Source organism: Colletotrichum orchidophilum (genome assembly GCF_001831195.1).
Source record: "Colletotrichum orchidophilum strain IMI 309357 chromosome Unknown Scaffold_6.1, whole genome shotgun sequence".
NCBI lineage: Eukaryota > Fungi > Ascomycota > Sordariomycetes > Glomerellales > Glomerellaceae > Colletotrichum > Colletotrichum orchidophilum.
Window position 1 is genome coordinate 392132 of NW_019172962.1, and position 25436 is coordinate 417567.

Consider the following 25436-nt stretch of genomic DNA (forward strand, 5'->3'; position numbering starts at 1 on the left):
GCTCTTTCTTGTCTTCCCCGGGACCCGCGTGGAGTCCGATCCGCCAGACAACAGGAAAGGAAAAACTAAAAAGCTTCCCGACAACAAAAGGAACAGCACGACAGCAAACAAACATCCGCGGCGCTCTGCACACCTTTTCCCAACTACGTATTCTCGAGGGTTGAACCGTCAACCAGGGCAGGAACACACAAATTCTGTTGCTCAAGAACTCAAAACAGTCGCTGCAACCAACATTCGCCCAAGATGGTCTACGTGCGCCAGGAACGCCTGCCGGCGCTCAAAGAGTACAAGTACTCAGCCGTCGACCGTTCCCTGACTTCAAAGTACATCCTGAAGCCTTTTTACACAAACGTCGTGATCAAGATGTTCCCCATGAGCATGGCGCCGAACCTCATCACGCTGACGGGCTTCACCTTTGTCATTGCAAACGTGCTGACGCTGCTCTGGTACAACCCGACTCTGGACCAGGACTGCCCCAGCTGGGTGTACTACTCGTGGGCCGTCGGCCTGTTCCTATACCAGACTTTTGATGCCGTGGACGGATCACAGGCGTAAGTAGCTTTTCCTTTCTGGTCCGTCTCCGGGCTCAAGATTGAGAGAGAGAGAGAGAGAGAGAGAGGACAAGAAGCTAACGTGGGAATGTTTGCGAAACAGTCGACGAACGCACCAGTCCGGACCGCTCGGCGAGCTTTTTGACCACGGCGTCGACGCGCTCAACACCTCCCTCGAGGTTCTCGTCTTCGCCGCATCACAAAATATGGGACAGAGCTGGATGACGGTTGCCGTCCTCTTCTCTTGTACGTATCTTCTCGCGCGTCTCAGCGCAGCCCGTGAAGTGAAAAAAAGAAAGAAAAAAAGGCTAACATAACTTGCCTTCTTCTCCGTTCACAGCCCTCCTCACTTTCTACGTCCAGACCTGGGACGAGTACCACACAAAGACCCTGACCCTCGGCATCGTCAACGGGCCCGTCGAAGGCGTCCTCATCCTCGTCGGCGTCTATGCCCTGACCGGCTACATGGGCGGCGCCTCCTTCTGGCAGCAGTCCATGCTCCGCACCTTTGGCGTCTCGGAGAAGCTGGGTGTCCCCGCTGCCCTCTACGAGCTGTCCTTCACGCAGTGGTACATGGTCCAGGGCTCCTTCGTCCTCGTCCTCAACACCATCGAGTCGGCGCGCAACGTCATCCAGGCCCGCCGCGCCCGCGGTGACCGCTCCCGCGGCGCGCTGCTGGGCCTCGTCCCCTTCTTCGGCATGTGGGTGCTCATCATCTCCTACCTGCTCCTCAACCCGGCCATCCTGCATTCTCACCTCGTGCCCTTTGTCATGTTCGCCGGTGTCGTGAACGCCTACTCCGTCGGCCAGATGATCACGGCCCACCTAGTCAAACTCGACTTTCCCTACTGGAACGTCCTCGGTCTGCCGCTCGCGTTTGGCGTCGGCGACGCGCTGGGCCCCGTCCTGCAGCGCAACTTTGGCTTCGGGTGGCCCAGCGCCCTGGGCGACGGCGTCTACCAGGTCGCCTTCATGTTTTTGATGCTCGGCATGGCTATCGGCGTGTACGGCAGCTTCGTGGTGGACGTCATTGTCACCATCTGCGATTACCTTGATATCTGGTGCCTGACGATCAAGCACCCGTGGGTCGAGGGCAAAGAGAGCAACGGCAACGCCCAGGTCAGCGGCAAGAAGTCGCAGTAATGGGGGAAACCAGCGGGTGCAGCCCTTAACCAGCCTTTGCTACGCATTGCACGGCTTGAGGTTGTGTAATCCACAGCAAAATAAACCTCTCCCGGCAGCTGGTTGTAGTCCAGGAGCCGACGGGGAAGTTGCGAGGTTAGGATTGAAGCGATCAGGAAGGCTGCAGTTTTTCATGTTATGCTCGGATCCTGACGACCTTTACCAGAAGAGGGGGAACATGAGGGATGACATGAGAGAAAAGCATCTCTCTCGTAAAGAAACATGAACTCTCATGGCCGGTTTCTGCAAAGTTTTCTTTCACTTCCCTTTTTCTGTTTTGTTTTTGCCATCGCATTTTCGCATTTTCGGTCATCGGCAGGAGATGCTTGACTCGACCTCCATTGCCCCACGATAGCCGCAGTGACCCTCAATGAGTGGGGATGGACGGAGGCTCAATACGACATGACAGGTATAGGTGATGATGACAGGCGGGAATGCCGGCCGGCTTTTCCATTTTCCTTGCTGGGGATCGGTCTGTTCTTGGGACGGACGGACGGACGGACGGGGCGGGGGCAGGGCAAAAAAAAAAAGTAACGATGTGACGGAAGTTTGTGTTGTTTTTTACCATGTCGCTTTTGTTTCGTGCTTCTCTTTGCGGCGGCAGCTTGCCTTTTACAGTTTGTTACTTCTTCATCTCCTTGTTTCGTTTCTCTGGAGTTCCAATCCCCTTTTTCTTGGCATCTGTCCTCTGGGAGTTGAGGGTGGTGTGCGTACCGGACCAAACGCATAACAGAGCAAGTGAGGGGAGACTCGACATTGGGGTTGTCTGTCTATTTTCTTCATCCAACGTCGGTTATCGATTACCGGTTCCCGATATGGATATGTAGTTGTTCCGCCTCACTTCATTCGTGAGCCGGGAAGGGGTGAGGGGGGGGGGGAGGGCCGGTTGGTTATATCAATTTCCCCTGTATTTGGGCATAATGCGTGAGCAAGCTTAGATGACATACCAACCTAATTTCTAAACACTTGAGCCCCTCCTTTTCCGTTGCTGCCTGACACTTTGGAGTGTCACGACTCAATATGTAGATAGGAACTGCAATTGAATCAGCTTACATTGAGTCTCCAAACCCGTTTGGGTATCAAATCAGCGAATTTTTGCGAGCAAGGCAGGAAAAGCAGGCACGGCAAATAAAGCACCTGAGGTAGTGAAAGGAAGAAAGTCCAAGGCCCCGATAAAGGGACCCCGGGAAATGCAAAGGAGGGGCGGGGGGGCGGATATCAATGTAATCATCGATCGAATAAAGGATCGGGGAAAGCAAGGGTTAAACAGGATGGCCACACCAGAAACAACCAGACTGCCCGCACTACCTGACCTTGCCTCTTCCCCAATCCCCCATCCACGGAACGGGCAACACGGTAAGAGAAAACCCCATTGGCGGCAAATAAGAGTTGCAGCCCAGGCGGCGGAACCCCGCCTGCTTGCGCCCGCCGTTCGCCCCAAACTCCGAAGCGACCACGGCAGACGTGAATGTGTGGATGGATGAGTCTAGACGCCGCAGACCGATATTCTTTACCAAGCTACCAAGCAAAAAGGGCGTGCACTGTGCCATTATAACACGGGGGAGAATGGGCGCTGAACAGGCGAGAAAACATCTGAGGTGGAAACATTGCATACATCGAGATAATGTCATGATTTCTTATCAACGAAAACAATACTCGCATCCAAAGAAACCCAATCATGCCATCCCGCAAGAACGTATCTCCTGCCGAATTCTCCGTGGCGTGGACCAGGCTGTCAGTAGCCTTTCCTCCGTCGCTAGAAAAACCTCTTTGATGAAACAGATTTCAGAGTGACCCCAAATAGCATGCACATTGTCCAGAGAAAAAAAATCACATTCTCCAACATACCGAAAAGGCAACCACTTGCCCTCAGGTCGTGGGCGCTTCCTCTGGCGTTACCCGATGATGACCAACATGCTCCTTAGCCCATAAACCTGCCGGCGACGACATCTCTATTGCTTCGGTCGTGTCGTCGCTGTGCAGCGCCGTTTGTATTTCCCTGTGTAAAAAGACGCCGTGTCGTCTAGTAGAAAGGATTTGTCACGTCATATACCTCATGCTCTCGGCACTGCCACGTCAAATAGCGTTGCAAATGAATGGCCATGATGCAAAACAGGACGAGCCCTGATACTATTCGACGTTTTAGCAGGCATTTCCCCCTCCATTTGTTTGACTCCGTTTAACCAAACGCCGAACCGTTATGTCCGTGAGTGCTGCACGTCGCTTACAAAGCGCATCCCTCGGATCCCGCGGTTGAGGTTCCCTGACTAGAGCAGCTCGTCACTCCCGCTCGCAACGCTGCCTTCGATGGCGTCGATAATGCAGCGCTCCGAAAAGACGGGCCCCTGACCGTCGCACCGCGCTTGGTTCTTGAGTCTTTCACTCACGTCACCGACATCCACCAGACCTCTCTTAAATAACGGGTGGCTGATAATGAAGTCCCACGTAGCGCCCGCCGCCAGCAACCGCTCTCCGTCTGATGAGATGGCAACTCGATGACTCGGTGTCTTGTTATTATGCGGCGCTAGCAGGTCTGTGTAGAAGTCTTTCGGATTGTAGTTCATGGGACCTGTTGTCCGGGGCTCTGGTGATGCCGAGCTGTGGTGGCCGTTCAAGGAAGAGGTGGCGCGGAGGATCTCGTTTTCGGTGCTAATCTTCTGCATCTCACGCTTGAGTCGTTCATTTTCAGTCGACTTTTGCTGAGCTTCCGCCTCTAGGTTCGCAAGCTTGGCCTCCAGGTCCTTGACGTGTCTCTCTTTTCGTTCCCGAAATGCTCGCTGCCTGTGACGCGGGTTCCATGTTAGCGATACGGAGGAGCGTGAAACACCATGCGGCTTGATATCATGGACACAGAGAGCAGATGAACAACGTACGCGGCGCGGTTCTGTGCTTTCCTCCTCGACTGGGCGGGCGTCATATTTTCTTCATCGTCCGAATTTGACTGCCCCCGGCGAGAATGGTCGTCGAGGGGCTCCTGCTTGTGAATGAGAGCATCGGGCTGAGCCTTGATCTGCTGGACCGGGGGAGCGCTCATCCCATTGTGTTGCGGCCGTTGCTGCTGTACGGGTTGCTGCACGGGTAGGCCATGGTTCGGGGGTGTCGGAGGGCCAGGAGGACCGGGGAATGATGTGTGCTGGGGATTGAACTGGGCGGCACCGTAGTTATCAAAGTTATTGAAGTGCTGCTGGTCACTGGGATATTCGCCATAGACATCCTGATCGGTCATGGTTGTGTAAGTGCAGGTCGCAGTACGCTAAGCAGCAATCCACCAGTGACCGGTGGGTATTCGGGGCTCAAGACGGGAAACGAATCCCGTCTGGACTTGACTTACCGGTGGAGATGTTGTATTGAAGTCGTCTGAACCTGCCGAGTTGGAATGGGATGGCGTTAGGGGCGGAATGCCCATGAACTGGTAAGGCTGCGCTTGCGCGAAATATTGGTGAGAAAAGTCCATGGTCGCGATCCTGCTTTGAACGGGTGTTGAACGACGTTGTTGGTATGGTATGGAAAGAATGGAAAAACGGCGGAAGACAAGTGGGAAGCGGATAGGTGTGTCCTGATGAGGGTCCAGGTCCAGGTCTAGTTCAGGTGCAGAGGGGGAGGGGGCGTGTAAGAACTGAGGAGGAGTCGGAGGAGGGGAGGGGGGGGGCGGAGGCGGCGGCGCAGATTGGAGAGGGTCGAAGTCAAGGTTGAGGTGCCGGGAGAAAAGTGCCAGTAACGTCCACAGGAGGCTAGTGCCCCCAGGCGACAAGGCGAGATGGCACTGTTTACTACGTAGAGGATGGGACGAGTAGGTGGGTACCTATGGGTGGCTCGGGGCGCAGGGAGGGTCTTGCGAGCAGTCTGGAATGCTGTTTGCAAGAGGCAGAAGAGAGAGAGAGAGCAAGAGAATGAGATTGAGAGAGAAAGAGAATGAGAGAGAGAAGGCGGAAGAGGATCGAGGACGTAAGTGAACCCGGCTGTTTTCAAAGGGTTATCGTCCTATGGTTGTGTTGCTCGCCAAAGCTCAATTAGAGCGTAGATGGTGGTGTACAACGAGGAGGAAGAGTCTCTTATGGTTCCTATGTCCTGTGCTCGAGGAGAAGACGACGTCGAGTAAGGTGCACACAAGCACAGCCCAGGATAGGATAGGGCGATAGGCGTGGAGCACTGGACACTGGAGCTGGTTCCAGACGCTAAGGCTCGGCAGGTTAGTGCAGGACCCTTTGATGATGAACAACGCAGGAGAAGCCGAGTCGACCGGGGTTGGCGAGAGGTTGATGCTTCCGACGCACTTTTGGACGCTACCTTACCTGAGGCACTATACAGGCAGATGTAGGGCGTGCGGGACGTCAAGGAATGCTGCAAGCTGCAGTGCAGGTTGCTGGACGGGACAGGGTCTAGTACGACAAACCGCTGGCGCAAGTTTCGAGGGCTTGTCTCAGTGCCGCTAGCGCAGTGTGGATAAATATCGGATTCGGGTCTTGAGTGTGCGGTAAGGTGAGGTGAGGTGAAGTGAGGTGAGGTGGTGAGGGTCTGGAGTACAGGCACGGGATGGCAGACTTGTCTAGGGATGCCTCTTTAAAAAGGTTATTGGCACACGAAGCATATCTGGTGACGATCAACAAGTGCTGTGACCCTGTGACCTCAGGGACTCGAGATAGAAAGGACAAGCGTCGATGTCCGGACGAAAAGCAATGGTAGTCAGCGTTCGCACGTCTTTGCCAAATGAACTGGTCACTCTTCGTCGCAAAGGTATGCTCGCCGAGACTGGATCGACCTTGTGTGGCCGGAGTGCTACAATAGCCCAAAGTCTACCGGGAATATGGAATGTAGCCAGGGCAATCTTTTTGCCTTTGATTCCTCGGGCTTCTCTTCTGATGTCATGGAGTTGGGAAACCCAATTCGGGACGAGTCGAGGTGTAATACAACAAACCCTACCTAAAGCAGGTTGGGCCCAGAGTAGTATGTCTATCCGGCGAGGTCGAAACGAATCGGATGTGATTGTACGAGGGAGACGACAATCCAATAGGCTGGACAAGCCGATGACATTGGACAGCAGACTCTGTTGTCTATTCGTGCACTACTAACTTCTGGTGGCTACACGTGGTCCGGGCAGTCCCTAGAAAGCTTGAGGGTCTCCTTGGCGACGTTCGTGACTCGTCTGAGTTGAGAGACGAAGGGTCTGACTGCTCGTCCCCCGACGTTCCCCGACGTTCCTCAACGAGGCAGAGAGATTTTGAGGGCATAGGCCAGCCTGGACCAGATGCTTCCAAAGATGCGAGGGGGTGAGTCGGGCGAGACTTTTCAGGGGATGTCAATTGTCAGGGTATTCCACCAAAAGGCTAAGTTGGAGTGACAGCGGGGATAAGGTTGCTGTCGATGAAGCAGACAAAGCCCGAATCCAAGTTTGTTGGTCGGGGCAGAGTTTTGATAGATAGCCGATCCCTGGACAGAGTTGGCACTTTTTGGTGGAACTGGCCTGATGAATCTGTAGCGCACCCGTGCAAGGGACGTGGACGTCTCTACTTGGTGCACTGACACAGTACAGTGATGCTGCGAGGATAGATGGCCTTGTAAGACCGGTCCCCGCGGGATGACTTGCTGGGTATGAAGGGGAGGTTATTGCTCGAAACCGGTCCAACGATGCGAATGTAATTAAAAAGACGGCCGCCGCAGGGAAATTGGGAAGCTGATAGTAGCTGGTATCCGTAGCTGATCCGTGACTCCGCGATGCCAGGGTGCGAACAAGACGCCGGGGATGTGAACGCTGGAGGCGTCAAGGTCTCAAAGTCTAAAGCTCCGTGATCCATAACCCATAATCCATAATCCATACCACACACCGCACACCGCACACCGCACACCGCGGGATAGACAGTGGTGGCTGGGGGCAAATACGACCCGTGCTTGCCTCATCATTCAACGCAGCTTCACAAAGCTTTACACAGCATTCCCACGTCCGCGTACTTGGGGTTGTTCAAGCACGATACATGAAGCATCAGGCACGAGGGGAAGCGTATCCGTACTACCCTGCCAGGTCTGAGATAGGTAGCCGCTGACAGGGCGCTAGAAGTTCCAGATTTCAAGACAGGGCGAGTTAAGGTACATGCCGGCTTGGCTGGCTCCGTACCGGGCCCCGAGGTAGATGGGACCTTTCCTCTCCTGCCCAAGTGCGTGGGGACGGATGCCCTCGCCGAGACGGCCTCAAGACTCTTGGGTCCTTCCTCACCCAACAACAGTCAACAGAGTACCTTAGTTACTCGTTATGGTTCGAGACCCCTCTTGCCATTGTTTGTGTCCGTACTTTCTTCTTCTCGCAACACTTTGATTACTCCCCCTTCCATGTCGCCCTTCATCAACACATCCTTCATCTACCTGTCGCTCACGTGCCCCCTCCTCGAGACATTGGCGCAGTGGCAACGGGCACCAGCACCAGCCCTGCACAACGCTTGAACGCAGCATCGCCTCGCACCGCATCGCATCGCATACATCTTCCAGACAAACACTTTGTCCGGGGGCTTCAGGTCCACGGCTTTCGTTTCCCGTTTCTGCAGGACCTCCGGCAAGGGTATCCTCCCTCCTCACCGGTAATGAATGCATTTCTGCCTCTGCCCACTGAGAAAGTCAAATCTAGTGGCCCTATGGCCGCGCCGCCTGCGCGAGCAAATGCAACCTGACCGAACCTACCGTCATACTATGTAGACTCACAGGGCTTACTTCACAGCTCCCTATTGAGGGCGGAGACCGTTGCTTCCTTTGCCCCGCGCCAACTTACACCTGCGGTACAGAGTATTGTGCCTCATCTCACCGTGGGTATCGACGCCGCGTGTCGAGCAGCATCCGAGGTAACATGTCCTATACTCTATGCTAATCAGAGTTTATCAAGCTCTTTGTGACCATCATCTTCGTCATCTCCTCTTGCCATAGAGTTGCCTTTCCCCTCTACCTCCAACCTCATCACCGGCTTCTCCTGCAATCCAGCTCAGGTGTGCCAGGCTGATAGTCCTTGGCCATCCTCAATCACTTACTATGCCATTTCTTTCGGCGACCTCGTCTATTTCCTCAGAACTTACCTAGGTCCATACGGATACGCCAGTGTACCGAGACGGATGCTCGGCGAACAATAAATCTGCAACCAAAGACTCCGCAGCGCAGTCGAATCTCCAACATCCCTGAGGGCATCAACGGCGTCTCAAGCTTCCCGTTGCATGGAAGTGTGGCCCTCACAGGTACCCGTACCCAGCCGTTCTAGCCGTCTGCTGGTCTTCCTTCCTCCCTCCCTCCCTTACATCACACCGTGCACCTACTACGTATGGTGACCCCCTCCATTCTCACTTCGTCTCCGTGTTGGCCTCGTCTTTGTGAACCCAAGTCTTCTGGAGTGTTTGACCAGGCCGTCAAACCTCCTGACTCAAGACCGCTGTGCCATCACTATCTGGAAGCCAGGCTGTGGCTCCAAGGCCAGATAAGCCGAAGAACTGAACAGCGACCATCGGAACCATTGGACGATTCACCGCTCCTTGTTCACCATGAGCAGCTATTGGCGGGCATCTACTAAATCCCATTGCTGGAAATGATCTACAAGGCTATATGTCGGTTGAGGACTTCAACCCGGCCTTGTGATCCCTTCCACCAGCATCTATGCTCCGGGCTCATCCTGGATCCGCACATTGCGAGGCCAGCAACTAGCGATATACCTCATCGGTGCTTTTCGTAAACCCAGCCCAGGCGTTCCAGGCAATCACTCAGAGGAATGTCTGCAGCCATGGTAGACGATGCTGGTACAGCAGCAATCTGCCACACCGCATAATATTCCGTACGAAAGGCGAAGACCGATTCTCGAAATCAGAGTATGCGGTGGCTGGCTTGCCGTTCTCCCACTAAACTTATCTCGAATGGCACTTTCACACACACGAACCCACGCACTGGAAAGGAAAGATGGTGTGTGGCAGCAACACTGCGACATGGAAGCAGTCTTCAAACTCGTAGACCATGAAATAATACCAATTCTCTGGTCACAGCTCTTCCCCAAGAGTCAAATGTCGTGGGTCAATCGTCTCGTCCGAGGGCCTGCTGTGCATAGCTCTGAGGCTGGATCCAAGACTCAACCTAGCAAAGCTTACATTGGACGCGTCCGGATCCAGCTCCCTGGTCCCGAAAGACTCCTTCAGCAATGCAACCAAAGCTTCACCGCTACTGGCTAGCTTAGATCCGCTTGGTCGATATCTTTGCTCGCGATCTGTCTTGACGAGTCTCCCAGCATGGCTGTCCCTTTCAAGAATCTCTACCTGCACACATGGAAAAAAGAATCCAGTGTGGCAGCGGGAGCGCAAACACCCGTGTTGTCGCCAATGATCTCAGGCGGCTCGCGTAAGGCTGAGATCGCTGGACACCCACACAATGCCAATGCATATTCCTGCGATGACCAGGTGTGGCCGCGTGGGCGACATTGATTGATTTGGCCGCGGTAGTGCCGAAGGGGGCTGCACAGCAAAACTCTGTTGGTAACCTGAAAATCTGACACAGACTTGCCGGTGTTGGACAGCCCATTGAAACGGCGACCTTTAAACTCTAATCACCTTGCACAGTATCCGTAGACTAGCTGTGTCTCCGACTAGCGCCATGAAGTCACCCCTCGATTCTCTGATTGACAGGGTCTGGGCTCGTCGCACGCGCGGTGGGCATGCTGGCACGGTACACCGGACGGCAAGTCAGATGCCGTCTTGAGGGATGAACCTGCCAGAACTTTCTATTGTGATCGAACGATCACTCAGACTCGCAGGCCCATCCTGTTGCATTGCATCTGAGCACTTTTCTCAGCCAGCCATGATAGTATTAGTATCATCAACGTCGCATGCCTCCCGACGGATCGTCGATCAAAGACTGAACAGCGCAGCTTGGAGAATCAACCACTATGCGAAAACCTGATGAAGGTCCTCGCATGTTCCTCTCCCAACACACTAGCCATGACTGGCAGCTCCATACAAAGACGAGTACGGATAGAGGCCACGAGCTCAGTGGCAAAAGGATTGCGCCTATTCCCGTACTTCGTACTTCTCGATGCGTCCATTCGGGGGGAAAGCCCGCATCGCTTTAAACCTATAAATTTATCACATAAAAAAAGAGATCGCTGACGAAGGCTTACGACTAGGGGCATATTTATGTTGTCGATATCGCGATCCCAAGGCGCCCTTGTGAAAGCCTCTGGTCTGCAGTGCCATGGGCGGGCGGGCAGGCATACGGAACCTTGGAGCTCGCGAGAGAAATCCCTGTCAGACCAGCAAAGCCGCCCAGTACAACTGAAGGCTGCTATTGCTACCGCTTTGGATTTCAACGACAGTCAAGTCTCGCAAGAAGAATGCCGACTTGACCGTACGTTTGATGAGGCAGCAGGAGCTTGCCTCGCGTAGAGTCTGCGAGTAGCGAGGAGAATATGCTCAAGGGTGGCCATTTTAGGCGCAGTCAGCAACAGAATCATACCCGGTTCGGACCCGGTTGGGAATCTCAACCGCTCAGCCCCAGTTCCGTCCAACGACAATGCAGTTGTGAAGACCGCCGCACATCACTGATTGGCCCTGGAAATAACCAAGGTCTGGTTCCCGCTGACATGGCGCCCGCATAGCCAGCGACAGCCCTACCGTAGGGCTTATCGTGGGATTCAAGGGTGCAGCTCTGGCCTTGTTTATCCAACCAGGTGTATGTGCTGGAACGGGGAAGCCGGTCGTAGCCGCATCAGCCGCTGCCCGGATGGAGCGTCCATCGCATGATGATACACCTAGCTCAGCTTGCGGATAGGCTCAATGGCCACAGCCTGCCATGCCCGCTCCCCGCCCCGCCCTCCTCGTGAGGGACAGCAGCGGGCGAGAGGGCGAGGGGGAAGAGAAGAGCACAGGGACAGGACGAAGGTTCCACGTTCGCGGCCGTCCTCCCTTGACCTACAATGTACCGAAACAGCCCTAATGTCGCGGGGTTAGGTTTCTGCTAGCCTTCCCGAGCACGTCCTTCCTCGAATAGTGCTCAGAGCTCGCTTCTATTGGATGACGGGTTCAGAAGAAACTTTCCAAATTCCGACTGCTTTGGGGGACGCATAGCTGAATACCTCGGTTGACGGGAGAGGGAATGTGGGCAAGAAACAAAAGCCTGACGGCTTGGCGCAGCTTACCGTCCCTGGCCCAGCCCGTCCCACCCGCTCCCGGGTGCTCCTCCGGGATTGCGGGGGTGGGGACGTGATCCCGCGTCCAACTTTCCGGACCGGTTGGGGGGCCGGGTGGGGGGGAGTCCACGTCCGCTGCTGCACACACTTCCGAGACATTTTGGCGGATTGATCCCCACATTCCCGTTTTTAGTAAGTAAGGAGGTCTACTGTTAGACGAGAAGGTAGGGAGGCTTTGTTGGGCTGCGTAGTTTCATAGCCGCGTGAAACTTTTTCGCCTTTACTGGCCGATCCTAGACTTTGTGTCGTTGTTCCCATGGATTAGCGATCTCCTCAAGACGCGGCTATGAAACTTTTACTCCTTTGGCTTTGTAAATCATGTCATCTTTCTCTCACTTAGCATAGGTTCCATGTTATTCTCATGCTTGGTCCCCAATCGAAGCGATGAGTACATGTCAAAAGCAGCGGCCTCCCGAAAAGATGTACTCTGGGTCTTGAGAAAAAAAAAGATGTCTTGCATAGTCACCGATAAGTCCTTGATAGTTCTTAACCTAGTATTCCACATTCTCTTAATTCTAGAAACACCGTGAACGAGTCTCCCGCAGTGACATTTCTCTTCTAGTAAACAGCACAAATTAAACGTCAAACCTGAAGGATCCATCCCGGCATGATATTGCGGATTCAAAATATTGGCTCCTGAACTCTCTGACTGACGGTCATCAGAAATTTCAATATCGCGCTTAGTATAGCGGCTTCCGCCTATTACCGTGACAGCAAAGTAACTCGGATATTTTCCTCTACAGCCTGACGAAGCGGCGATCTTCAGCCGGTAGTCGTAGCTGACGGCAAAATGGTAAGAACAAAGGGGGTTCCAATGGCAATAGTAGAGCTTGTTGTAGAGCTTGTTGTGTTTGAACCTGCAGTTGATGACGATACTGAGGGAGACGAGATGCTACTTGTACCCGATTGTGTTTGCGATGTGACTGAGCTAGATGGCGAGCTCGTTGGAGCAGCAGTCGGGGTGCTGGTGGGACTGGTGACCTGGCTACTCGTCGAAATACTAACTGTCAAGGGGAGACTACTCGATAACGAGGTGGTACTCAGTGATGATGAAAGGGTTGAAGTGGAGTTCGAAATTGAGAGGCTTCCTGATGCACTAGTAGACAAAGAGCCAGATGTTGTAACACTAGTCGAAGAAACACGAGTGCTTGATGACCCTGAGGTGGTATTCGAGAATACTGATGACGTGCTTGAGATGCTGCTGGTCGATGACCTTGACGTAGTGCCAGGCGAAGAAGTGCTGCTGAGTGAACTTATAGGTGAGGTGCTTGAAGATGTAGTAGTTGAAGAGGATGTAGATGCTACCGATGACGACGAAGATGGCGTTGTCGAGGACGAGGACGAGGACGGTGAGGTGACTAATGTTGACGAGGAGGAGGTAGAGGATGTCGATGTCGACAAGGATGTGGAGGACGTTGGCGAGGAAGAGGAGGATGTCAAGGAGGAAGACGAGGATGAGGTAGAAGTGGACGAGGACGGGGTCGATGTTGAAGAGGAAGAGGAAGATGTTGACGACGAGGATGATGACGAGGTAGGCGTGGTCGAGGTGGTCGAGGAGGATGTTGTGGACGATGTTGACGAGGTGGTGGATGAGGTGGTGGACGAGGTGGATGAGGTAGTAGACGAGTCAGACGAGGTAGTGGACGTGGACGAGGTAGATGAGGTAGTAGACGAGTCAGACGAAGTAGTAGAAGATGTAGTGGACGAGGTGGACGAGTCAGACGAGGTAGTGGACGAGGTAGATGAGGTAGTAGACGAGTCAGACGAGGTAGTAGACGATGTAGTAGATGTGGATGAGGACGAGGACGAGGACGAGGATGAGGACGAGGAAGATGTAGACGAAGTGGTCGACGAGGTAGAAGACGTTGTTGTAGTCTGCGAGTTGTCGGGCACCGCACTCGTGCCATAGACAGAATAGTAGAGGTTGCCATTCGTGTTTCCACCACAGTTTGCATTCGGAACATTCGATGCGGGCGGGTTCTCACCGCAGACGTAGTTGCAGTTGCTGTCAAGAACGCCTGCTGTGTCGGAGAAACTGATAACGGCCAGAGGTAGGGAGCAGAAGCAAGTGTTTTGGCGAAGGAGAGCGAATTCGTTGCCATTATTAATGCATATAGATTGGCAAATAATCGGTCCATTGTCGATGGCTGTTCGCACTGCCGTGAAAGCGAGGGGGTTGGAAATCATACCACATCCCCGGTACGACATGGGCGGGACATTGTAAGCAGTTCCTTGACCGAGCACGCCGCTGAGGGCATAGCTGAGGGCCAAGAAGACTATCCGCCAAAGTGAAGGCATCGCTTGTCGACGATCTCGTCCATACATTTCAAAAAGGAGATGGAGGTTCTGGAAGCGCAGGGAGAAACGGCAGGATCTGTATTTTCCAAAGGGAAAGAATCGAGAGGGCCATGGAGACTGATTAAGGAGAGTTATATGGGTAGTGTTGGATTATCTGAGTAGAAGTATAGGTTTCATCTCGATGGTATCACAAAGCTCATTCACTAGGCAACGATCATCTTCAGTTTCTGGCTTGATACAAGGGAGAAGGGGCAGATGTGGCATGCAAGTCCAGATTTGAGATGACAACGAGGCTGTCTCGATTTCTCAGCCCAAATACCAAGGATTCAGATCAGATACATTCTGATCAGTAATACGTGATTGGGCCCAGGGCAGCTCATCAAATGCTCAGGAATTTCGGATCCCTTTTCAGGAGCTCATTCGTGAGACAAAGGCGAGCTCAGCCTCGCGTTCTGGATTCCTCCTTCATCAACTCCCTCCTACATTCAGACGTTGACTTACTATCACCTTGATGAAGGCGGCAGATCCAAGCCCATTCTGCCACCCAAGGGGCCTGAGGAGACCAAACCGATATGTTGGCTGAGATTTGGACGTGGCGCTGAGATGACTTATTAAGGCTGAGTGTCTGAAATGCTTGACACGGGTTGAAATATTGGTTTGCATACTTTAGCACCAATGTGATGAGACACAGCGACCACATGCTTACTTACAACGGCGCAGCACCCGCGACACACATTGCCCGGGTCGCGCCAGGCCACTATGGCTGGGTTCGGCAGGAATATCTCGCAAATTGCGGCCCGAGGAAAATTCTCAGACTGCTTTTCGACGGCTTGGCGACGGCTAGAATGTTTTCCTCTGTAGGTCTCCTGTACCGGACGGGAGTCGAAGAGAGTTGAGCAAACGTCGATATTTCTATTCGATTTTCTTAGTCAGCACCATCCTCCCATGGCCCCCACGTGCCACCGCATACATCTTGGACGCAAGCTCGGACGATTGGGCTGAACTGCGGTGCAACTTGATGAGATTCTCAAGACACAGGACTCTGCCCATTCGACTTCAATCTCAGCCCTCAGCCCTCAGCCCACTTCTCTACTTCTCTACTCCCATAGAAGGAGGAACACGAGCAGCATGAGACGACACTGCCACAGCAAAGTTATAGCATGGAAATCTTCCATCTTAAAATCCATAGCGTTCCCTCTACCCAAGCACAGAAGACGAAGATGCCGCGTGATGTCACAGCAGAGGCCGCAGACGATATCCTCACAGCGCGAGCTTGTGCTCTGCAGGTCTACAAGAAGACCTCGGCCACGAATTACCGAACTCGTTCTCGGCAGGCAGATTCAGGGTACTCTGCAAACCTCACTCCGTCATATTGGATCGAGCATCACAACTCTTCCGTACGTCTAATGTCTTAATTGAACGACTTGATTGAACAAGATTTTCGTCTGTACTATGCCTATATAATTTGGAGGACAACCATACAAAGATACACTTAGCGCAGATTGACACGGTTGTCAGACGGAGAGGATCACAAGCATTCTTCGACTTGCTAGCTGCGAGCAGATATGTGCTTTTGCTCTGCCTTTTCTCCCTTCTCTCCCTTCCCTTCTTTCTCTTCCGTGCGGCCTCGGGCCGTGGCAGTGCAAGTGCGCTTGCGTTTCTTCTCCTCCCACGGCCACTGAACTGCGTTCACAACGCATTTAACCGGCCCAGCAGCTTCCTCCAGAAACCATTCTGCTATTTGACGTGAAGCTACGTGGGAAGAGCAAGCTGGCAGGCCGACTTGGGCACAATCACATTAGGTTCACGTCGTAGTTGAATCAGGCCGAACTTCCCCTCTTCCTCAAGCAAACGATCTCGCAGAGGAGAGGTGCGATCTGCAATACGCGGAATCCGGTGCGGCCGAAACAATTCCCCACCGCACATTACGGCTTGAGCGGTTTACATAATCAAAATCCGACTGCTCGGCAGGCATTGCATGTAAGCCGTCGCTTGCTTTCCCGAATTCGAGGCCACCGGCCATCCCCAACAACAGTTGTATCCTCCGCATTGAGTTGTTCCCGCATGAGTCTCCCGAAAACTGTCGGCGGGTTACACTCTTTTGCAGGTTGGACCGATTGCCACGCCTGATGCGCCCGTCTACGGAACCTCAAGTCGAGACTTTTCTCCAGTCATGTCCTTCTTTATGGGGAGATGCCCAAGGGTGGACCTTTCATCTCATCTTCCATCCTTCCAGGGAAGCCCGGTTTCGAAGCTTCTCACACATTTCTCGTCTCGAAAAGCATCTTCGATTTTGTTTTGTGTCCTCCGGGTGTCCGGTGAGATTTTTTTTAGCCTTGTTGCTTAACAAGGAAAGGATGCGACCAAAGCTCACCAAGACCACACCAAGCTGCTACTGCATAGGATGGCGTTTAACGGTGTTTCTCTTCTATCTGCGCCTCACCGACAGACTGACAATGCGGCCTTGGCCTTGGGCTCTGCTGGTTGTGATACTAGCTGCGCTTTCCGCAGAGGGAATAAATTCATGCAGCTGTAAGTTGCCACATGCAACCGCAGCCCGCAGGTTGCATTTTGACTGACTTGTGGGACAGTACCATCATTGAGTGTCATGGTTTCCATCCGCGTGCTTCGTCAGAAGACGCATACCATCTTTAGTCACTTTCCTTCGTTAGCAACTCCGGGAAAGAAGCCTTATCCAGCTGAGGAACGAATGCGAAGTCTCTCCAGAAGACGCGGGCCCCGGAGAGGTCTGTTCTCCCCTCGCAAAATGGCCAAGTACAGGTCCCGATTAACGCCTCCGGACCACAACGCCGGGTTTTGAGTGGGTTCTTCTCATCTGGTTGCCCAATATGGCAGTCCGACAGAAGGGGGACAACGAGAGAGAGTGTCCGTATCCTCAATGCAACTGGCCTGTGGCCTGGGAACCCCCTTTGATTCACTTGCTCTTACCAGCGGACAACATCCCCGTCGACCCTACCAGACCGCTGGCCTCACTTGGCAGAGTGAGTTCGATCGCGACTGGCAGCCATGCGTCCCCGGACTGCCACGCCCTCGGCAGGGTCCAGATGCTGGCCCCATCCTGCCTTCATTCACCAAGGTCTTGGATTGTCGTTGTCCCTGCAGAGCACCGGCAGGTCGTAACGACCCAGCCACCAGCGCGATGATAGATGGTTTCAGGATCAGCCTTGGGAGAGCCGCCTAAGGCAATCGCAGCTGAGTCTGCTGCTCTAATGGGTTGGACACCGCACCAGAGATATAATGTCCTGGACGGTCTTCCCTTTCCCTCTGAGTCTAGAGTCAGGACACTTTCATCTCGCAAACACTTCTTGAATACCTTCCTTGCATAAGCTCATCGCAACAATGGCTCCTACTATGGCAGCGTCCACTTACACGGCCACTCCCAGGTCATTGTTCCCTCTGCAGCTCTCCCCCAGGGCTCTGAGGTCACCGAGGTCACCTATGACCTTCAGCCAGTTCGAAGTCTTGTCTCCTCGGGCTATGGCTAAGCAGGAAAAGGACCTATGCCTCCCAGCAGAAGGCACCATCTACATCCACAAACCCGACCAAGACTTTTGGAATGTCCGTTGCGCCGAGAGCCTGGACGCTTTCATGCGCGCCGCCGGCTCTTACACGCCAGCTCAGCGTGCCGCCCACCTCCAGCTTCTCTCGGAGATCATCGTCCCGTGCATGGGTCCTCACCCGGCCACGGCCCCGACCAAACCCCTGCTGACCGCCGACGGCTCTCCATTCGAGCCATCATGGAACATCACCGACTCGGGCTCCTCTTCGATTCGTTTCTCATTTGAGCCCATGGGCCGCCACGGTGGCTCAGCATCAGACCCATTTGCACAGAAGATCATTTCTACAATCCTTCCTGCTTTGCGTATGATATCTTATGGCGTGGACACGCGGTGGTTCGAGCAGTTCATGACCGCTCTCTTCCTGACAGAGGCGGAGTCGGAGACCGCCCTCTCCAGACTTCCCAAGGGAACTCGTGCGCCAACCTCATTCCTCGCATTTGACCTGGATGGCGCCAAGGCTGTGTTCAAGGCCTACTTTTTCCCGATTCTCAAGCACATTGCGACTGGTGATTCGACGGAGAATATTACCTTTGACGCGATTCGCACCCTGTCACCAAACGGCGCCGATCTCTCTCAGTCTGCCGACGCTACGGAGCAGTACTTTAGAAATGCTCCGTTTGCCATCCCCGTAGAGATGATCGCTCTGGACTGTATCGACCCTGCAGAAGGAGCCCGCGTTAAGGTCTACTGTCGTACCCGCTCAAACGCTTTCAACGTCGTGCGTGATGTGGTGACCCTCGGCGGCCAAATCAAGGACAAGACGACGCTTAAGGGTCTCGAGATTCTCCGAGGGATTTGGCATCTGCTGCACAACGAATCAGAACCCCACGACGATGAGTGGAACAAGGAGCCAAACATGTTGAACACCCTCCACAAGGGCATTTGCTACGGTTTCGAGCTGAAGCCGGGCGCGAAGTGGCCCGAGGTGAAGGCATACGTTCCTCTTTGGCAGTACGCCGACAGTGACGCAGTCATCTCAGCAAACCTGGCCCAGGTCTTCCGTTCCAGAGGCTGGGCTGTGGCTGAAAAGTACGAAGAAGACATGGCTCGTTGCTTGTAAGTTGAAAACTACGCTTCCCTTATGAATTGAAGACTGATTTTTGTGACTAGCCCGCGTTCGGATCTGAGCAAGACCACAGGCACGCATTCCTACATCTCATTTGCCTACTCGGAGAAGAAGGGCGCCTACTTGACCATATACTACTCCATCAGGCCTCAGGACTCATTGCTGGCTTTTTGAGGGGGCGGAGCACGACTGATGCTAGCGCTCGTTGCTTAGGATGGGGGCGTTTCTATCTTATTCTCTTTTTCTCACTAACACATGGTGCTCGCGCTCTCTACACCGGCAAAATATCCTGAGCACCATTCCCTGATATATATCTGGCAGACCATGCGATTGGTTTGAACTCTGAATCTTCGTTACATACCCAAGGAAGACGAATTTGGACGATAAAAGACATAGACTGACGGAATAATTCAATTAGTCAAATTAACCTTCTCACACTCATCTTATGGTTCGGCAATGCTGCAATATCTTGTCTCTTGAGTCCCACAAGGCGAAGAATGATGAAGAAATATGTGTAGGCTGTATAAGCGTAAATCCCGCCAAAGTCCGTTACTCGTTCCAGTATATCAACACGTCTGATGGTGTTTGCCCGCCGAAATCGGCGACATGAAAGGATAGGTAGATAAAACCTTTAAACAAGGAGACGTCACTATCTAGAACTCCGGGGCTGGTGTACTTTATAGCCTTTACTTTTGTCCAGTAGGTTGTGTCCAACTGCTCTAATCCACCACGGATCTCGATCCCAGTCCAGCCCCCGCGGAGATAACATCAATGGGTGACGAGCGAGAAAAAGAACCCTCTCGAATTGGCTTTTCTGCCGGTATAGAGATGGTGATGGTGCTTAGCACCCGGGACGGCCGGGAGATACTAGCGGACGCAACATCCCGAATACACAAACACCCAGTAGAATTTCCATTCTCATGGTAGTCCTCCAATCATGCGTCATCTCGGGACGAGGTATTCCCGCCCGACGCCGAAAGAGGCTCCTAGAGAGCTTAGACTTGTCGACATGTTGGATAGTATGATACCGGCGCAAGAAGAAGGGGGGATTACGTCACATAACCATGTTCTGCTAAAGTGCAAGCTTCATGGGAAGCTGGCTCACGTCACGAATAATAGAACCTTCAACTCGCTAGAGGAATTTCAATTCAAGGAATGTGTAAGTTTTTTTCTCGTGGGAGACTATGAACACAATTTCGAATCCCCGATGCTTTCCATTGCGATTATCGTGCGTCCACTTGATAACAATAGCTCTTGATGGGAAAATGAGAGTGTATGTGTAGACGCCCAGCACACGTTCAATCTCCAAACGGAGCAAATCAAGAGCATCTGATACGATGTTCTTCATTGCGTGTGGCCAGAGAGATCCATAGTGTTTGCCAATCCCGTTCCTGGAAAACTCAAAGCAAAAACAAAAACGCCGCATCTTTATGAGATGTGTGGTTTCCTCTCATGTCCAATTTTTTGGTAATTTGATAAATAATTTCTTGTTTGGGTTTTTTTTCTTCAAAGCAACGAAAAGGAAAAGGAAAAGGAAAAGTGGTATCATCAGTTTAGTTTCGCACGTGGGTTGATTTCGAGTTGCATTTCCAATCGTATTCCGATCCCTTAGACCTGAGCGGTCTCAGTCTTGGGCGCCTCCTCGTCATCGTCCTTGTAAGGAGGAAGGTCGTCGGACTCGGCCATAAGTTCGGACTTCTCTTCGACGGCACCGGCCTCGCGATGCGCAGTCTTGCGGGCACGACGGCGGCAGTGGCGGCGAGCGAAGGGGGCCTGTCGACGGACGAAGACGCGCCAGAGGCAGACGACGAAGGTACCAACCATCATGCCAATGCTGTAATTCCGTGTTAGTGGAGCCGTGGGAAAGGGGCCACGCGACCGGGGGTCTGGGGGGGGATTGACGACTTACATGCTAACACTGACGCCAGCAACAATGCCAATGAGAACCGGAAGCAGGATGTGTGAGGTGATGTTCTTGGCCAACTGACCCCAGGTGTGGTGGTGGTGTCTCATTTGACCGTTGTTGTGAGCGTGGTGTCCCTGGTGTCCGTGACGGTGCTGGCCGCGCATGCTTCCGTGCTTGCGACCTCCGCATTTCATGCCACGCATGTTTCTCAGGATGGCGGCGCGCCATCTGCAGTAGAAGGTGGTGCAGTCTTCCGCGGGCGGCTCGTGATCCTCCTCTTCCTTGTGGGACGGAACAGAAGTCTCGGTTTGCTCGACGTTGCCGATCATGAGGCTTCCGGTGGGGGACTTGATGAGCTTGACCTTGACATTGGGAACGTCGGCCACGAAGCTATTTCCAACCTCGATAATTTGGAGGTCCACCTCTACAAGCTCGAGCTTCTGCTCATTATCCTTGGCGACGGGGCGAACGCCCAGGCTGTAGCCCAGTTGAGGGGTGTTGGGGTCGGCGATTTGAGGGTGCTTGGTGGCGGCCTCGGCGAAGTCGGGAATCTGAGGAGCACGCAGAGCCTTATACCACGAGGCAGGTTTGGGATAGAGCTCAAAGTCGTTGACGAGGAGATGGTCGATTCCAGCGGAATCGGTGTCGATGGAGAAGGTTAGCTCGAGGTGGTTATCAAGATCGGTCATTGTGTGGTAGCGGCCATCATGGTGACGCATCGTCAGAGGGCAGCCGGGGCAATCGACCTTGACGCGGTGGCTCGCGAGGCCCATCTCTGAAGGAGCCTCCTCAAAAGGGAGGGAGTTGACGATGTCTTTGTCGGCTTCGGAGATCTCGGGGACGATGACGAAGGCTTGCGTGGCCGTAATCGCAAGGCCGGCGGCGGCGAGGGATTTCAGTAGCATATTGACGGGGCTTGTGTCGTTCAGTCTGCTGGTTGGTTTGATGAGGGTCAGGAGGAAATGACGATTGGGTCTGTATGGTGATGGTTATTTTGTTCCGACGGAGAGTGTAAGGTCGAGGTTGATCAGTAGGTACGGTAAGGGAAAGGGAGATGTTAGGGTTTGAAGTTGGAGTAGGAGGAGAGGTGCAATGACATGAGCGCCGTATCAATGGGTAAGGCGGAGTAAAAAGGGACCTGGCCAGCAGCAGGCAGACTCGTAGCGTGTGTCGGTCACTTGTTATCCAAGGCCCGCAGGGCAGTTATGCTGACGCAGCCCGCCGTGCGGGCCTTGTACGGGCCTTTACCCAGCAAAAAGATGGAGATCAGATGCTGCAAGTGGCGTTAGTCTGCTGGGGGCTCGGGGGGGCGAGGGGCACTCGGGGCATTTGGGACGCTCTAAGGGACGGACGACACAGGGCAGACAGGTGACTGGCCTGTCTCGATGGACGAGGGTTTAGCGGATGATTGCGTGTGCCGCCGGGTGGTGAGTGACTTATCCGGAACCTGCGGAGACGAATGGGGACTTTCCTCAGTGCTACAAGCTTTCCTGGGGCGGGGGATGCCTGAGGCCGTCAGTGTCATACCGTAGCGCTGCACATCCCTCAGCCCGATTATGTCATTCGTTCTCCCAGAGGCATCGCGACGGGTCGATCGGCCTGCTCAGGCACATCTCACCGGGCCCTCACCTCGCACTCGCCCAACTCTCCTGCCGCGCCATCGTCCACTCACCTTGCACGCTTGTCGTATGTCCCCACCTTTCTCCTCCTCTTCCACTTTCCGCCGCCTCCGCGCCGGACCACTTTCACGCGGCAATGGGCAACGGGGCAACCTCTCCAAGACTTCAATACTCGTATTGATGTGTATGGCATGAGCGTCGGCCGTGCAGGATCAATCGCCCTCCCCTCGCCCCAGCCAGCACGGATAGAGTTTTTTCCTGCTTCTTCGTCGATTTGAATCCTGGCCTACCTTATCCGTACCTCGACGCTTCAATGCTCGGCGTACCGTCACCAAGGCACCCCTGCACTCTCTACTCCCTTTCCTCAGCACGAGCACTGAGCATTTCAGTTTGATGACGTCTATGGCGTGTGCTCGAATACCCCTTGCTCGATTGTAAAAAGCCCAATGGTCTTTGGAAGTGTGGAACAGCTCGGGGGAAAATTATGGTGGCACCTGGGTAACTTGTTCGTTGTCCGCTCCGAAGGATGAGGAAAAACACGGCGGTGCTATTGATTCATCGTCGCACCGCACTCTACTCAGTCAAAGCCCGCGGCGCCTCAGGTAAGGAGGTCGCATCCGGGTCTGAAACCTCGTCGCCGTATCATCGTGATACGGAAGCCACCAAAGCCCACCCAAAAAAGGCTGGCGACCCCCCCCCCTCTTTTTCGCCTTACCCCTACGATGCTGCCAGAATAGAAACGGCTGTCGTCGGGCTACGCAGTTCCGAACAGGTGGGTTCTTGATTCGAGGTTGTTCATGCTGGTCTCGACAGTTCGGTCTGGCCGTTGGATGCCCCCGGGACCCAGTCCTCCCCAGATATTGAAAAGTGACAGACTTGACTCTGGTGGGCTAGACCTCCAAATGCAGAACGGTCTCGTAGACTGGGAGTGGGCGGCCCTTCCACCGTACGGAAACATCGGCCTCTAAGAATGTCCTGGCCGGCCGCCCAGGACTACCGGAAATTGCAATCACGCGATTCCCGCTCTCCGGGCTGTACTGTCTCTCCGCTCCGGTGGACGTCCCGACGTCCCACCGGTCAATTTCCGATTTGATCCTTGTGGGTAGGAAAGGCAGAAAGACATAAAGTTTGCACTCATTACGGTCCCGCTCATTGACGTCGATAACCGTCGCTCCTCAAACTGCCTTGACATGACATCTCGAGAGGTCGAACCGCCGCGATCTGGTAATGAAGACTGGCTTTCTTCGTTTTCTTAGATTTACACTTAAAGCCCTCCTTCTATGTGGCTGCATCCCACGCTCGCCCTATGTCCTAATTGCATGGATTTCTGATGAAGTGCAGTCGGTTGGTATTGTCAATAGTCGAGCTTTGCAATATCTTTGGAAATTAAAGTGTCGGAAAGTTTCGACGCCTCCTGTGAACCAAGTATTCTAAGGCTCAATTCCTCGACCCCATTGAAAGAACCACAAAGCCGGAGGTAGGATGCAACAGTGAGATCTTTGTCTAGGCCGAGCCAGTTTGATTCGTTTTATCAGCATATTGTATAAAAAGAAAAAACCTTGGTCTAAAATCCTCCCGTCTCTCTTATCCCCCACATTCTCCCCAAGCCCGCCATGTCAACCTCTTCAACGAACATAAAAACCAGCCGGGATGCTGGATTGATGGCTATCAGACGGGTAGAAAAGACTCGAGCCACAGCTGAGCTTGATCAGACCAAGTGATTGCTTCTGAGAAACTGGCCAGCAATTCGAAGGCGCCTTGGATATGTGCGAAGAAACTCGTCAGGAAGAGCCCGAACGGCGAATTACCTCGGCGCCTGTCTGGTTCCTGCAAAATCAGCATATAAAACTAAAGATAGCATAGCTTATACCGAGCAAAGCAAGTAATCTCAAACGGCTCTCTTGTAAAGCACTCAAACCTGGGAGACTCCCTTTCGGAGCAACAGATGAATGTGCGTTTGGCCCATGATTCCGAGAAAATTCTCGGCGAACGAACCATGCTCTGCTTTGAATTCAGTCAAGGCAGGTGACAGAAAGAAGAACGGAGTAGCAGTATTGAGCCTCTCAAGATATTGAAAATACTCCATCTCATTCGATCCCATCATGCTTCTTAGATGTGAATGGACGCCGGGATAGTGCTTTCTAATTTGGCGATAATAGTCCAATGAGTGTCGTCGAATGTCATCAAGGCCGGCGTTGACTCATGAGCCAAGTGGCAAAGAGTAAGTCCCTGGGTTGCATCAACGAACACGTACCTTCCCCGTCATGTAGTGAAAGCGCTGCAAGCTGGTATCGAGGTCATAAACGACGTGAATTCTGTATTCGCATTACGAGCAGACGAAAGCAAAAAGAAAGACCCGTCGTATATGTCAAGAAGCAAACGCGAACCTGAGAAGATCCTGAGCAACTTATGAAGTGTGTATCTCAGTCGCAACAGGATCGAGAGCTTTGCAGGTCATGACCACACACGTCAACGAGACGAAGCGCAGTTGCAGAAAGCTGTAAGTGAAAGCAGGGTACACTCCTACTACCAATCTTGCCACACACTCTCTACATCGAGGACGCCCGAAGCAGATCAGCCGCCCCAGAGGTCCCTCTTTTGGAGACTGAGGTCAAGTGCTCGAGAGCCAGGCAAAATCCTCAACAAATGCTCTCTTGGTGGATTCCTGAGACCCTCTTCCCGTCATCCCGATGCGATGCCGCCAGCATTTCTCTCCAGTACAATGAGTTCCAACCTCCATATCTCTACTTAATCATCGCTAAGTAACATCTCCTGACAGCATCCAACATACAAGAGGACCTCAGCAAGACCTGTCGTCGACAACACCGGTGTTTCCCTAGCAGCAGAAATCCTTGTTTACAAGTGAGCTGTGTCTCACCATGTGATGATAATGGTCAGATTATCAGACCCACGCAGAAGACTAGCTTGAATAACGACAGAGTTTTTGAGTCATGTTATTCTGAGTTTGGCATGTGCCGCCAAGAAACGCTCTTAGGAACCTTGAGTGATGATCGTTGTACGGCGTATCACGGTTCGGTTTA

At 53.3% G+C, this 25436-nt stretch overlaps 6 protein-coding genes across 6 annotated transcripts; 4 read left to right on the forward strand and 2 right to left on the reverse strand.

Moving 5' to 3' along the window:
* Window positions 1–243: 243 nt before the first annotated feature.
* Window positions 244–1694, forward strand: CORC01_01231 (CDP-alcohol phosphatidyltransferase; the record flags this gene model as incomplete). Its single annotated transcript, XM_022612887.1, has 3 exons — window positions 244–551; window positions 655–797; window positions 892–1694. 3 exons carry the CDS (start codon window positions 244–246, stop codon window positions 1692–1694), a joined length of 1254 nt encoding a protein of 417 aa, XP_022480648.1.
* A 2306-nt stretch (window positions 1695–4000) lies between these two features.
* Window positions 4001–5187, reverse strand: CORC01_01232 (bZIP transcription factor; the record flags this gene model as incomplete). Its single annotated transcript, XM_022612888.1, has 3 exons — window positions 4001–4514; window positions 4607–4986; window positions 5065–5187. The coding sequence occupies 3 exons, from the start codon at window positions 5185–5187 to the stop codon at window positions 4001–4003; spliced, it is 1017 nt and encodes a 338-aa protein (XP_022480649.1).
* Window positions 5188–12739: 7552 nt separating this feature from the next.
* CORC01_01233 (uncharacterized protein) lies at window positions 12740–13834 on the forward strand (the record flags this gene model as incomplete). Its single annotated transcript, XM_022612889.1, has 1 exon — window positions 12740–13834. One exon carries the CDS (start codon window positions 12740–12742, stop codon window positions 13832–13834), a length of 1095 nt encoding a protein of 364 aa, XP_022480650.1.
* A 2845-nt stretch (window positions 13835–16679) lies between these two features.
* CORC01_01234 (uncharacterized protein) lies at window positions 16680–17044 on the forward strand (the record flags this gene model as incomplete). Its single annotated transcript, XM_022612890.1, has 2 exons — window positions 16680–16755; window positions 16815–17044. The coding sequence occupies 2 exons, from the start codon at window positions 16680–16682 to the stop codon at window positions 17042–17044; spliced, it is 306 nt and encodes a 101-aa protein (XP_022480651.1).
* A 539-nt stretch (window positions 17045–17583) lies between these two features.
* CORC01_01235 (aromatic prenyltransferase) lies at window positions 17584–19044 on the forward strand (the record flags this gene model as incomplete). The annotated part of the gene is made up of 2 exons (XM_022612891.1): window positions 17584–18860; window positions 18915–19044. The coding sequence occupies 2 exons, from the start codon at window positions 17584–17586 to the stop codon at window positions 19042–19044; spliced, it is 1407 nt and encodes a 468-aa protein (XP_022480652.1).
* A 1434-nt stretch (window positions 19045–20478) lies between these two features.
* On the reverse strand, window positions 20479–21681 carry CORC01_01236 (uncharacterized protein; the record flags this gene model as incomplete). The annotated part of the gene is made up of 2 exons (XM_022612892.1): window positions 20479–20704; window positions 20780–21681. 2 exons carry the CDS (start codon window positions 21679–21681, stop codon window positions 20479–20481), a joined length of 1128 nt encoding a protein of 375 aa, XP_022480653.1.
* Between the last annotated feature and the right edge of the window lie 3755 nt (window positions 21682–25436).